The sequence below is a fragment of the Equus quagga genome, chromosome 8, assembly GCF_021613505.1.
Source record: "Equus quagga isolate Etosha38 chromosome 8, UCLA_HA_Equagga_1.0, whole genome shotgun sequence".
NCBI lineage: Eukaryota > Metazoa > Chordata > Mammalia > Perissodactyla > Equidae > Equus > Equus quagga.
The window spans coordinates 86,164,658-86,179,539 of NC_060274.1; the positions used below are offsets into that span (position 1 = coordinate 86,164,658).

At 54.0% G+C, this 14,882-nt stretch overlaps 1 protein-coding gene across 1 annotated transcript in view; it reads left to right on the plus strand.

The window, feature by feature from the left end:
• The window catches only part of MINDY4 (MINDY lysine 48 deubiquitinase 4), a 108,953-nt gene that overhangs the window by 64,409 nt on the left and 29,662 nt on the right, over positions 1-14,882 (plus strand). Inside the window, exons 10-13 of the mRNA XM_046670059.1 lie at positions 3,557-3,658; positions 5,347-5,410; positions 6,452-6,517; positions 12,881-12,948. Of these exons, the coding sequence (XP_046526015.1) occupies positions 3,557-3,658; positions 5,347-5,410; positions 6,452-6,517; positions 12,881-12,948 (300 nt within the window). The remainder of the gene's footprint in view (positions 1-3,556; positions 3,659-5,346; positions 5,411-6,451; positions 6,518-12,880; positions 12,949-14,882) is intronic.

Consider the following 14,882-nt stretch of genomic DNA (forward strand, 5'->3'; position numbering starts at 1 on the left):
TCATTGTCCAGCTTTCCTCTGAATTTTCTATAAATTCCAACTCGTGGGCATGTCAGAGTGGACAGGTGAGGCTGTTTTGAGATAATTAGGGTAGAAACATCTCTTTAACCTGAAAGACTTGGGTAATTTAGGCAAACACAGGTTATATTGCTTCCGCATGCCCACTGCCATCCCTAGGCAGCCTGCACTTCTGCGAGGAGCTAGACTCCTAAAGAAACTTCTCTTGGTTTAAGAGCCTGGCCAAGTGCTAGAGTCATGGTAGGAGTTTGATAAATGTGGTCTGACTGATCAAGGCAGTGCAGGACCATCTTGGTCACCGAGGTGTGGCTAGTAAAAGCAGACACTGAGTTGTCTGGTGAAGGTGGAGTCTGGGTGATTCACACAGCAGCCCTTCCTCTTGTCTGCACGAGCGCTCAGCCCTGTCTACCCTGGGGCTGGTTAAATGGCAGAATGGCAGGACTGGAATGGTGCTGAGGAGCATCTGGCCCAGCGCCCGCATTTACAGGTGGGGAGGTGAAGGCCAGTGAGGGCAAGGGGCTTCCCCAGGCCTGTGACCTAGGCCTTACCTCTGTGTTGTCTGAAAAGTTGTATCTCAAAAGAGCATGCAGAGAAGCCCCAGGGAAGGGTGGAGAGACTGGCAGAGTTACTAAATGGAAACCAGTGAAAAGAATGTAGACTATGGACCTGGGCTGTGGACCTTACACACATCATCTTAGTTTGTGTAGAAACCCGGAGGTTCAGGAGTCTGTATTAGAGCCTGTGAGATGAGGAAGACAGGCCGGGCCCAGAAGCCAGGGCCCTTGGTCGTGTTGCATGGTGCCGGAAAGATAAGCTTGAAGGCAGAGGGATGCTTGTTCCTAGAGCCAAGAGCTCCAGGCGGTTCCACCTCTCCAAGTTCTCCTTCCTCCCTTAATCCTGTTTTAATTTTTCCAGTTTTTACTAACTGTGACCTTGGATGAATCATTGAGTCTCTGTGCCTCAGTTTCCCCATTTTAAAAGGGGACAATAATAGTACCTCCTTCATAGGGTGGTTTTAACAGTTAATGAAATGATGCATGTGAAGTGCTTCTCATGGTGCCTGGCACATGGTGAGTACCCAGGATATGTCAGCTTTTAAAGTCTTACTTGTGGCTGCGCTGAGAAGCTTTCCATCGAGCATTACCGGCTTCAGTCAGTTAGTGTAGAATGCAGTGAATGTTTGAAAGGTGGCCTCTTAGTTCCACGTCTGGAGGTTTTCCAGCATAGGTGTTCTAGGCAGAGTGTACAATCCAGGCATAATTTTGTACAACCCCTACCCATGGTAAGGGTCTTAACTGGGGAGTACCCAGCTCACATCTGTGTTGTAGGCACAGTCCTTGGTGAGTATGTGCAATGAGGGTTAGAGAGAGGGACCAGATGGAGCGGAAGCGCCTGTCAGGCACTGGCCGTAACAGCTCAGCAGAGGAGCAGGGCACCCAGGTCCCAGAGAGGGGCAGGAAGGGGGTGGGTGTGGGTACTCAGGAGGTGGGATGTGATTGACAGGACATGGTGGGCATCTGGAAGGGATGGAAACGGGGTGTGGGGATGATGGAGTTCACGTTCCTGGGTTCTGAGTCCAAAGAGAAAAACACTCAATGCTTTCTCTTTTGTCTGACAAGCCCTGCTTTCCTGGCCCCCTAGTCCTCGGCCTGTCCTCTTCTGAAACCCAGTTTCCTCACCTTTGTTTTCATAGTTGGCGGTGACCCGGGCCAGTGCTCCCATAGCCCGGGAGGCTCGGTTTGGTGATGGCATGGTAACCGACTCCTCGAGGAGCATGGCAGGCTTCCCGCGGCTGCAGAAATACCCGGCAGCCTGCCGTGTCATGGTTCCAGGGGTCGAGTGCTTGTTGTTGTCTCATTGGGTTGGAAGGAATCCCTGGTGCCAGGCCCTTGCTGTCACTTTCACATCAGATGTTGGGTTTCACCTTCCCGTCACCGCAGCCCAAGTGGGACCCTGACGTTTCCATGAAGACAGTAGTAATAGGTCCCCTTTATTGAACATTCACCACGTGCCAGGCGCTGGGCCGTGGGCCTTACAAACATCGTCTCGTTTAAAGCTCCCAACATTATGAAGGAGGTAGTATTGTCATCGCCAGCTTATGGATGGGGAAACTGAGGGACCGCTGTGTCCCGTCGCCGCCCATTTTAAAGTCATTGGACCACAAGAGCCTGGGTGCAGACCGCCGGCTCTGTGTCCCAGGCACTTGGCAGTGACCGCATGCTGCCTACCACGGTGACCTGTGTCCTGATCTGGTTCCCATTTTCCTCCCCTGAAGAGGAGGGGCAAAACTCCAGTTTTCTTTCTGCCCCTCCGCAGCTCAGCTTGGTGATTGGAAACATGGAAACTCCTCTCTGTATTCCTTTGAGCCCCAGCAGGGTCTTCATCAAGGCCTTTTTGTTTCTTAGGAAGGGAAACACTCTGCCTGCTTTTGTGTGAATTTAGAAAAATTTCAGAGGAGAAGGCCAGAAGTTCAGCTCTAAGGGGCCCTGGAATGTGAAACTGAAAGAAGCCTGTTTGCCAGTTGCCTCTTCTCTCTCGTTCACTTCACGCCCCAGGGGCCTCTCTGTTACCGTTTTTATCGAAAGAGATCTCTCTGCCATTTTTGACACTGCTGACTGCCCGTCCTCAGAGCCCTTTTGCTTCTAAATCTGTGGATCGGCACTGTCCCCCAGTTCTGCCTCTTCCTGCCTTCCTCCACCTCCCCCAAACGCTGGAGTTCTCCGGGGCTCCATCCTTGGCCGCCCCCTCTCCCCTTTCTCATCTTCTCTCTGGGAAATCTTAGCCTCTCAGAGTGCCGACTCCTCACATGCTGGTGGCTAGTAAACCTATACTCAGCCCTGACAGCTCTCCTGGGGCTTCGGTGTGTCCAGCAGCTTCTCCTGGGGGTCCCAGTGCACCCCCAGCTGCCTGCCCCAGTTCTCCTCCCCACCCTGTCTTCCTCATTTCAGTTGGCCGTACCACCATGAGCCCACCCGGAGGTCATCCTGAATCCTTCCTCTCCCGCACCCCCACGCCCTGTATCTAGGTAACCAGGCTGCTTTCCCCTCCCACCTGTGGTCTCATTTCCTACCGGCTGGTGGGAGTGAAGGGCACCTGCTTACAGGAGCCATTGTCTCCGGGGGCCCAGACGTGGGACTGGCCGAGCCCGGGGCAGGGCAGTGGGGTGCCTCTGCCTGGGATGACTTTCTCTCTTCGGGATGGCAGCAGTTCTGAAGCATGTCGGCTTGGCCCCCTGGGCTCTGTCAGAACGCCGGGCCCTGTCTGACGCACACCTCAGGCCCGGCCAAGCCTCCGGAGTCCCCTTTGCTCCCTGTGGGGTTTCCTGGCCTGCTCCTCCTCCAGCCCCACCCAAACCCTCCCTCCAGGCTCTTCCTTGGGTTCTCCTGTGAGGAGACCGCTCCTCCCACACGTTGCTGGAGTCCCAGGCCACAGGGGCCCCTCTGGGTGGCAGAGGAAGGGACAGCTGTCTGCTGCAGGGCTGCGGCCTCCCTGGCTGGTGTCCCCATAGACGTAAACACATTCCCTTTTTTCTCCCCAGGCAGCTGCAGCCTTCAAATGCCCACAGGACCCACTGCCTCGCCCTGGCCATTGCGGACATTGTGTGGCGGGCTGGGGGCCACGAGAGAGCCGTGGTCACACTGTAAGTGCTTCTGAGGGCTGTGTGCTGCCGCTCAACTGCGGGCTGGCAGAGCTGCAGGCAAGCTGGCTGTGTGCTTTCCTGTCCTGGGACATCGGGGTTAGGGACCACATCTGTGTGTCCTCTCAGACCCCTGCCCTGGGCCCTGTGCTGGGACGAGCCCAGAGAGTCAGCCTGCTGTGGTGGGCAGCCCCGCACTGGGAGAGGGCTCAGGTCCTCCACACAGCTCCGCGCTCGTCTCGGGATGGGGTTAGATTTGCCCTACCTCCTCCTTGGGGAACTCAGGGACGTCACCTGCCCCAGAAAACCTCTGGCCCGGGAAGCCTGCTCTCCTCAGTATTTCTCTGATCCGGAGGCCTCCGAAACAGCCTCTCAGTTGACTTGGTCACCCCGCCGATCTGTACTGCTCTCCCCAGTCCCCAGAGCATGTTCCCGTTTGCTCTGTCACATGGATCCCCGTTCCAGTGAGGAGGAGACCCAGAGAGGTGAGCGGCCGGTGGTGGAGGGTGCTTTTCCCTGCTGCCTCTGTCCTACCCCAGACGGAGGATGCCATCCTTGTAGTCCACACGGATGGTTTGCCCGCTCTTCAGCCTGACCCTTCAGAATGGAAGCATCACTTCATCCCAGCCATGTGGCTAAGCTTTAGTAAAGGGGGTGCTTTTGGGGCCAAGGGCCACACTCTGGTGGGCACAGTGGTCAGTAGAGCACAGTACTTAAGAGAATGGAGTCTAGAGGCTGACTTCAACACCACTGCTTATTGGGCGTGTGACCTTGGACAATTGACTCAACCTCTCTGCGCCTCATCTGCTTACTCATCTGGAAAATGGGGATGATGATTACTTAATCGGGTGATTATGAGAATTAAATGAGTCTATAAATAAAATGGTACATAATAAATGATAATATTATCTATCAGTTTAAATCACTTATCCGTATAAATAAATGATAGATGATAAGTGTGAGGCGCCTAGGACAATGTCTGACACATACTGAGTATCATGTGGATGTTGGGCGTTATCATGATTATTGTTATTGTTCCTATTGGCTGCTTGTCCTTGGGACCGGTGTTCCAGTTAACTTACTGACCCCAGCCATTAGGATCTGCAGGGCAGCCCTGAGAGCACATGGGGCAAAACTTCAGTTTCTCCCTGTTTTACAGACCAGGAAACAGAAGCCCAGAGAGAGGCAGTGGCTGTTCCCAGGCTACACAGCGGGCTAATGGCACCATGGGCCCCAAACCCAACCCCCACTTGTGGTCCATGCCTCACTGGGCTGCACACTGAGGGTGCTGTGTGAACAGATGCTGACGGGGTGGGGAGCCTCAGAGAGGACGGAGGCCCGGGTTCCTCACATGCCAGACAGCGAAGGGCGAGTCAGCATTCCTCGGTCTGGGAATGCCTGTCGGCTGTGGGTAAGAGGCAGGCTCCCGACTGCAGGACTTGGGTCTCACTGTCTTGGGCCCTCCGTCTGCTGCCCTCCATTCCTTTTTTCCCTTCCTGTTGGTGGAGTTCTGTAGACCCAGCCTAGAGGGTGAGTTCAAAGTGGGTAAAAGCAAGAAACCCTTGGCCACTTCCTTTCCTCGGGAGCCACCTTTGATTTGTCCTCCCTGAACGCACATGTGGTTTCGCCCTGGCTCGAGGGCATGTCTTCTCTTCCTGCGGAGGCCTCATGCATCTCCCTTTCCTTTTTAGGGCTTCAGGAGCACAGCAGTTCAGTCCAACAGGGAAATACAAAGCAGATGGAGTCTTAGAAACAGTACGGCTTTCTGGAAAATTATCACGCAACCTTGGCTTTGTTGGGGAACGGTCTCCTTTCATATAAGTAAATCCTTCCTCAGCTGGGATGGGCCAGCCCTAACTGCATCCCAGACCAGCAGTGCCCTCCACCTGGGGCGGGGCGGGGATGGGCGGTGGAGGGGCTGTTGCCAGAACTGGCTTTATGGCCAAAAGGCTGATGGATGCCCTGTCACGTCGAGGTTGTACAGAGCCTGAAGTTCCCCCTGTGGTCCATACATAAAGCCTTTTGGCTCAACCCCAGCCTTCTCTGTGTCCCTCTTTGTATGTCTTCAGCATCCTCTCTGGGATTGTTTTGAGAGGGTGGTCTGGAGGGGAGAGGATGTTAGAAGGTAGAGAAGAGCTTTGATAGGATAGAACACCAGCCACAAAGCTAAACCTCAGACAGATGAAGAAAGGGGGAATAAATGAGAGATGTGCGAAAATACAGAAACAGCGACATTTTCCATAAATTAGCCTCCTCTTCACTTCATTTTTGTTTTACTTAGGTTGTTTCATTTGACCTAGGTTTGGGCACGTGAGGCCCCGGGATCCTAATGAAGGGTCTCACTCCATTGGATGTTTTCTCTAAATGTGTTTTTTCCTGACCCACCTGAGAAAGTGAAGTAGCCTCGTAACCACTGCTTCCCACTGAACTCAGGACGCTGCCTGCTGGGCTTGGAACTGGCCTGGCGATGGCAGTTTGGATGGGATACCCGCCCTGTACCCCTTGCTCCCCCCACTCCAGGGGCTTCTCAGATAGCCTAATTCACGCACGGTGCTGGCTCCTTGGCTTTAGTCCCATGATGACTCCAATCCTGGGGCCTCTAAAGGTAGGCCCAGTGCTGCCACAGGACAGACTTAACCCCAGAGACCCCAACAGGGTCCTGAGGTCGCCACTCTGCAGGGACATTCCTAAGTGGGATTTTGTATCTGCTGAAACCAGGGCCGCAGAAGCTGAGCCAGGACAGGGCACCGTCCACAGGGCTTGGGCCGTTCACCTTGTGTGTTTGTGTCTTCCCAGCTCATACTCCATAGTTTGACCTGCTATGAGGAGCTGGTGACTTTTCTTCAACAGAGCATCCATCAGGTATGAACAGTGGTCTATTTTGCGGAATGTGCATTGGTAAGCCTTCTACTTTCTTTGTAGAAGAGATGCTGGTGAACGGGAGTTGTCCCCCCCACATCCCCTTCTGGTGGGGTGAGGGGTGGAGAGGCTGGGAAGGAGCTGGTGCTGGCCCTGGGTACCGTGGCCGAGGGCAGCGGGGTGATTTAGGCTGGAGAAGAGTGGGCTTGGGGAGCAAGGGATCCAGTCTCTGCCATTGCATCCTTGAGGGCCGGCCATGACTACAAGGCAAAGGGTGCTGCCACAGTGGGGGCTGGGAAAGCAGGGCTGGGCTCGAGCGGGGTCCTAGTGAGGGGATGCAGCCATCAGCCTGTGGTATGAGAGCTTTCTCTCTGTCCCAGGGGAAGCAGCCCCTCTGGAAGTAAAGAACCCTTCGTCAGTGAGGGGGTCCAGCACCAACTGGAGAGGGGACTAGAATCTCAATTCCTGGGCTGGGTTGGAGGTCTGAGCACCAATGATGGAGACCTCGTTTGGTGTCCCAGGAGGCAGGGCAGGCCAGGTGGGGCCTCTGGAGCACCGTGTCTGCTGGAGGGGAGCTGTGCATCCCCTCCTGGCTGTGAGATGGGGCGGAATGCGCTGGGGCCTGGGAACAGCCCCATCAAAGGGCCGAGGGAACTCAGGGTAGGGCTGCAGCCTCGCTGGCTTTGCAGAGGAGGGAGTTGAATGCTTCCGGGGTAAAGAACACGGTCTCTGGAGCCATGGGCCTTGGTTTGCTTCTACGTTACACCCCTGAGGAGCTCTGTGACCTTGGGCAACTTACTTAATCCCTTTGTGCCTCAGTTTCCTCACCTGTGAAATGCGAGTGATAATAAAGGCCCACCTCAGAAGTGCTGTGCCGAGGGCCTGGCGCCACGTGCCCTGCTCCATGTTCTCAGTGATTGCTCACTGTTGTGGTGGAAACCGTGGCCACCATCGTCATCATTATTTCGGGCAACCATGAGATGGGTTGCTTGTAGACTGGGAATGAGAGGGAAGCATTAGAGAGAGAGGGTGCAGCGTGAGCCGAGGCCATGAGACTGATGGCCTCTGGAGTCCCCGGCTACAGGGCTGACAGTTCGTCTGTGTGTCAGGGGTGTAGGCAAGCAGAGGGCCGAGCCCGTCTCTCTCCATGTGCCGGCATGCACGCTCTCGTGCCTCCTCTTGGCCTTCCCTTTGGCCTTCTGGGCCGTGGGGACTTTGAGGCCTCAGGAGGGCGTTAGAGGATTTGGTGGTGAGCCTGGAGGGTGAGAGAACTTGCCAGATGTGGGACCAGGCCTGACACTCCTGCTGTCAGACGACCCTCCCCCGCGACAATTCCCCGAGGACTGCGGGGGGGTCCCGTCCCTGACAGCACGCATGCCGTCGTGTTGGAAGACAGGGCCTACCCTGAGACCCCGGGAGGCAGGTGTGTGGTCACTGGGGTGCTGATCCCCCAGACCTGGGGCCTCAGGGTGGACTCAGCCCAAGGAGAGGCCCAGCGCCTGGCCTGGATGCCCAACGTAGGATGCTGCCTTCTGCTCTGGCTGCTCTGCTGGCCTGTCTAGGAGGTGTGTGGGAGGGCTCTGGTGTCAGAGAGGGGCCAGGCCAAGGTGTCCTGGGGAGCGGGCTGCTGAGCAGGGGCCCGGGGACCTCCTCTGGCCTATTTCTTGGTCACCTGTGGCCTCAGGTAGGTCACTGGGCCTCAGTTGCCTCATCTGGAAAATGGAGGATGGAGCAGTTATCTAAGTACTTCTAACCCTTTACAGTCTAACTGTGGTTCTTAAAAAGAAACTTAAACACATGGGAAAGAAGGTTTTCCAAACTAAGTACCAGCCTTTCTAAATACGCAGAGAGGACCCTACAATTAAATCCACCCAGAGAGCTGTGAGAATACAGCAGCGCATCTGAGAGACGAGCAAAGCCTGATAGCGTCCATGAGTGCCATCTGACCAGGAGGTGGGGACCGGGGGGCACCTGTGTTCCCACATCAGGGGAAGCAGAGCGTGGAGCCACTGAGGCCGGGAGAGGGAAGTGCCCTGGGAGGTTTCTAGGGGGCAAAGGAGGGGCCCGGGGTGATTCTCAGAGGCCCCAGATTCTGAGGCTGCATCACTGCCCACTCATGGCCCCAAGGTGGCCCCTCTGCACAAAGGCCTTGTGTATCCTGTCTGTCAGATGGGGACTCCATCCTCCGGGCCTGTACCCCCAGGGTTTTGGTGGAGCCCAAGCAAGATAGAGACCGTGAAAGAGGTCAAGGGTGGAGCCTCCACCAGGGGAAGCAGCCGCTTTCCTTCTGTCCTGCCTCTGGGCTCAGAGCAGGTCCCCGCCTACCCGACTTTAGTCCCTGGGTACAAGCAGTCAATATCCGGCCCGCCTCCTTCTGGAAGGCCATGTTTTCCCCCTGCAGTTTAATTTATGTTTTTGCTGGAAGGCATTGAGCTGCCTCAGCACTACTCTTACCAAATCCATTTTTCATGGCCTGGGCCTAAGTGGGGCTCCTCGTGCCAGGCCTGGAAATGAACACCGAACTTCTCTGCCCAGAATAAATAGACTCCTCGCGGTGTTTTCATTACCGCTCACCCTCTGGGCGAGGTGTCTGGAGGGCCCCCTGCCCCGCGAGCTGGGGTGCCCCTGCCCCTGCCTCCAATTGGAGGTCCTTCGTGGACTGAGGTCTCTCCAGGGCCCCAGCCGCACAGGAGAATGGCCCCTTCTTCCCAAGCGGCACCAGACATTTTTCCAGACCCTAACGATGGTTTCCTGCCCGGTTGTCTGCTTGAGCTCGCCTTTCAATGCAGGCGCCTTGCCCTGTGGCCTCCCATGTCTTGGCAGCTTGAATCTGATGAAATAATTTTAATAAATGTTTTTTAAAACAAAATGGAATATTGGTGCCATTCAGTTGTGTTCCTGCAAGGGCCAGGGCTCCTTCCCTCTCGTCTGCAGTCTCACCTAACCAGACCACGTGGAGGGGCATATCCAGGGCCCGCAGTGAGACCCCCTTGAAGGTGCTCCAAGGACTGGAAATGCTGGTCCAAGCAGTAACAAGAATTCTCCACATTGACAGAGAGAGTTAGAGCTAACTCATGTAAGAGCTCGTGTCCCTTATTTCATTGCAGTCCTGCAAGTGGGTAGGCATTGCAGGCACGGCAGAGGGGAGGCAGACCTCGAAACTGCCTGGCTGCCCCACGACAGGGCGCAAGTCCATGGCAGAAGCAGGTAGGCATTCCAGAAGGGGAAACTGAGACTAAGAGAGATTTGTGACTTCCCTAAGGCGACATGCAAGTCCGTGACTTCCCCAAGGTGAGATGAAAGTCCAGAAGGGGAAGCTGAGACTAAGAGAGCTTTGCCACTCCCTAGGGTGACATGCAGGTGTGTAGTGGAGCTGTGACAAGGGTGCTGGTGGCTCAGGTCCTCCTGGGCCAATGTCCCCCTGTGCAGGGACATCAGCATTACTCTTTGCAGTTATCAGAACACTTCTACAGACATGGAGCCCATGAAATATGCAAAGTAGGTATTCATTAACCTTGTTTTACAAATGGGGAAACTGAGGACCACAGAAGTGAAGTGCCTAGCCTGAGATCACAGAATTAAGCTAAGGTTGATGGAAGCTTGTGGTTGATTCATTCATTCCATTTCTACTTCCAAAAAAAGATTTGAAGTTGCTTACGAAAAATGACATAGCTCAGGGCTCTTCTGTGTTCAACCATAGTAAACTTGCCCTCGCTTGCCTCTGGGCCTTTGCACATGCCTTTTGTCTTATCTGCAATAGTGTTCCTTTCTCTTCTGATTCCTCCATGTCCCTTGGGTTTCTATTTAGACACCACTTCCTCCAGAAAGCCTTTCATGATACCCCTTCCTCCCCATACCCCAAGTCTGTTGAAGGCCCTTCTTGTGTGTTTCCCATCAGAGCAGAGCTTCCTCACCCTTTTCAAGGTGCTTATTGTTCTTTCTTCACTGAGTTACTCCCCGTGAGGGCGGATCTGTGTCCACCTTGTTCACAAGTATAGCCTTAGCAAGGAGCATCCTCTTGGCACAGAAATTTCACTCAGTAATTTTTTTTTTGAGTGACTGACTAATTGAATTACTGGATGAAAATAATTTTGAGGAAAAGAAAAGATAATTTTATCAGAAGGTTGAGCTGAAATAGTTACCACAGTTGAATACTGTATTTGGTCTCTGAGCTTCCCGGCAGCCACAGCAAACATGGAAACATGATAAGTTATATTATTCTCATTGTTCTAGGAAAGTGAGCTTTTTTTCCTGGTTTTATGCACAAAAAGAAACTGATCACACATAAGGAACATGGGCTATTTTTTTTTAATTGAGTTAATGATAGGTTACAATCTTGTGAAATTTCAGTTGTACATTAATGTGTGTCAGTCATGTTGTAGGTGCACTACTTCACCCTTTGTGCCCACCCCCCACCCCACCTTTCCCCTGGTATCCACTAAACTGTTCTTATTCCATAATTTTAAATTCCTCATATGAGTGGAGTCACACACAGATTATCCTTCTCTAACTGGCTTATTTCACTTAACATAATTCCCTCAAGGTCCATCCATGTTACTGCAAATGGAATGATTTTGTTCTGTTTTACAGCTGAGTAGTATTCCATTGTATATATATACCACATCTTCTTTATCCATTCATCTGTTGCTGGGCACTTAGGTTGCTTCCATGTCTTGGCTATTGTAAATAATGTTGCAATGAACATTGGGGTGCATAGGACTTTTGGGATTGCTGACTTCAAGCTCTTTGGATAAATACCCAGTAGTGGGATGGCTGGATCATATGGTAGTTCTATTTTTAATTTTTTGAGGAATCTCCATACTGTTTTCCATAGTGGCTGCACCAGTTTGCATTCCCACCAGCAGTGTATGAGGGTTCCTTTTTCTCCGCAACCTCTCCAACATTTGTTACTATTAGTTTTAGATATTTTTGTCATTCTAATGGGTGTAAGGTGATATCTTAGTGTAGTTTTGATTTGCATTTCCCTGATGATCAGCGACGATGAGCATCTTTTCATGTGCCTATTGGCCATCCGTATATCTTCTTTGGAGAAATGTCTGTTCATGTCTCCTGCCCATTTTTTGATTGGGTTGTTTGATGTTTTGTTGTTGAGTTGCGAGAGTTCTTTATATATTATGGATATTAATTAAGCCTTTGTCAGATATATGACTTGCAAATATTTTTTCAACATGGGCTATTTTAATAGGCAGCATCCTTAACAGCAGTTCACAAGAAGTGGTATCATCTCCAAAAAGGGATGAGTAAGGTCTTCACACTGATTTGCAGCTGGGGGATGGCATTTCTCCAGGGAGTGAAAGTGACATAGTCCATCCCACTAGGCTGTGGCTTGCTGGGCTCGCTGAACAGGTAGGCGGTGAGGAGCCAGCATCATACTGACAGCTAACACGGGTGCTGGGCCCTGTTCTAAGGGCTGTACAAGGATGCTCTCATTTAATCTTCACAACAACCTGAGGAGGGTAGGTGGGTCCTATTATTATTGTTCTTGTTTGACAGATGAGAAGACTGGGGACAGAGGAGTTAAGAAATGTCCCTGTGGGAGTGGTAGAGCCAGGACTTAAACCCAGGCAGCCAAGCTCCAGGCTCTGGGCTCCACACTGGGGTCTGGACCAGGGGGAGATGAGCGAGGTGCTCGCCTTGGGCGCAAAATTCAAGGGGCGTCTGGAAAACCTCAGTAGTCAGCATAAATAATAGTTTAATGCAATATTTAAAAAGTATCCACCCAAAAAAATCCATGATGGATAAAATATGAAAAATTTTAAAGAGACAGGATCTGCCCTTGCTCACCTCACTATGCCCTCCCACCCGACTGTGCTCCAAACCTGCTCTCTGGGCTCTCAGCACAGCATAGTTCCTCAAAGGAAGGAATGTGCAATCAGGAGGAGCCCCAGGAATCCCACCGGGCCTCTTACCAGCTGGGGGACCTCGGGCCAGTCGCTCAACTTCTGAGCCCCAGGGCCTTTGCATGGCAGAGGGCAGCAATAAGTGCTTCTCCTGTGAGCCTGTGAGAGTTTTAGTGGGATGATGTGCGCGAGACACTTGCACTTGAAAGGCACCTGCCCTGCCTGCTGCTGTGAGCTTCCAGGACTCAGCAGTCGCGTGCGTGCCCCTTGGTGGGCACTGCGTCTGCTCCCAGGGTCACTCAGGCTGGTGTGCTCCCCATCCTTTAGAGCATCTGGTTGGTGAGACCTGCGTGGGGTCTGCCATTGGGGCCACCTGCCATCCTCTGGGACCCGGCTGGAGGCAGCTGGCTCAGGGTCAGGCTGCTCCCTAGGGTGTGGCCTGCGAGGAGGGGAGAGGAGCGGGGAGCAGACCTGATGGGGGCTCATTCCCTTCTCCTCTTCCCAGTTTGAAGCGGGCCCCCACGGATGTGTCCTGCTCACCGTGTCGGCCATCTTGTCCAGGTCCACGGAGCTGTGAGTATCTTCCTCCCTCGACTCCTGGGGCTCGGCCTGTCTGTCTGCTTCGCTGCCGCCTCCCCAGAGCCCCAGACAGGGCTTGGCGCCTGGTGGGTGCGTAGTGAGCGTGGTTGAAAGGATGAATGAAGCAGCGGAGTAGGGGATGCTCGGTTGGCTGGTGGGGGAGACACGTTACATTCTGCCTACACCCTACCTTCTCCTTGTGTGCTGGGGCATGGGTGGCGGGGGGTGATCTGAGAGACACCCACCCACAGAGAACTCTTCTTCCCCATCCTGGGTGCCGCAGCGCCCCCGTGGGACTGCAGTGTGTGCATCGTTGAGTACACTGTGGGCTCCCCGGGGCATGTGTGGGGATGCACAGCTGAGGCTGAGGCCTGGGGAATGACTGAGGGCCCCCATGAACTCAGGGAAGGGGGATTCACTGTAGGCCAAAGCAGTCACACAGGCTGCAAAGTTCGGGTGTAGGGCCAGCCCAGAGGAGATGAGTGGCAGGGAGGCCTGGGGCCTTGGAGGCAAGGGGAGCGGGGAGGACGTGCCCTCCCCCAACACCCCTCGCCCCTGGGCTTCCTGAGGGCTGGAGTTCCTCCATCACACTTGCTCGCTTGTTCCCTTGGAGGTTTCCTGCCTCTTACTGTATGTGTCACCTGGGCATTATGTCTCCAGAGAGGGTAGCATATTAATAGCACATTAATAGTTTGGTAAAGTAGATCCATTGTCCATCCATTGCAGGCAGAGAGCAGACCCCAGAGGGCGTGGGGACCTGGGGAATGAATTTCCACATTGGAGGTTGGGAACCAGTCTAAGCCGGTGGCCCTGGGAAGTCGGGAGGTGGTACACCCAGGCTGGGCAAGCCCTGGGAGACGGGAACTCTTGCTCCCCACAGCTAGGCCTGGGCCTGGCCCTGTCCATGTCTCCCGTGGCCTCTGGCCTGGGTGAGAGGAGGAGGGCAGGGGTTCCGTGGCCTCATGCTGCTGGCCTGCCTGCAGCTCACTGCTGCTGACCTTATTAAATGCGTGTGTGCACACGGCGTTTTCTAACAGTGTTTTTCTTCTAATCCTGCCATAATGATATGTTTCATTCCTGGCCTGGCTCACGTGCATGGAGACCATAAGCTGCACCACCTTCTCCCCAGGCCTGCATCTGCTAATCCCTGGGCTGACGGGGTTGGGTGGGGATCTCCGGGTGGGTGGGTGAGATGCCTGAGGAGATGCTGAGTTCTCAGAATGGCCAGGCTGGGTGATGTCTGGCTGTGTGATCCTCTCAGCCTCAGTTTCCTCATTTGTACAGGGGGCCCTCTGGCTCTGGGGGTCTAGGACTCTGCTTGGAGCGGCAGCTGCCGTAGACCCCACTCACCAGCCCAGGAGCTGGGCACCGCGTTTACACGCCTGAGCCTGTAGGGAGCGGCTCTGGCAGCCCACCCCATCTGCAGGGGCCAGCAGGGCTCCACAGCCAGGCCACTCTTCACGCTGTCCAGAGCTGGAGGACGGGGGCTGCTTCTGGCCCCTCCCCTCCCCATCCAGCCAAGCCTGGAGGGGGTCAGTTCCTGCCCAGGCCGTGGCACCTGTGGGGCATCTGTGTGAGGAAGGCTGCCCTGCTGGACCTGCACAGCCTTGTGCTAATGGGCCTGAAGTCACAGCCCTGTCACCCCTCTCCCCTCCACCACACACATACACAAACACACACAGATACTCAGAGACACACACACAAGTGCACAGATGCACATAGACACAGAGACAAACACACAGACATACACGCAGACGCACACACGTATAGACATACACGCAGACACACACACACACACAGATACTCAGAGACGCACACACAGGTGCACAGATGCACATAGACACAGAGACGTAAACACAGACAGACACACATACAGACTTACAGACATACACAGACACACACAGAGACACACACTTATAGACACACAG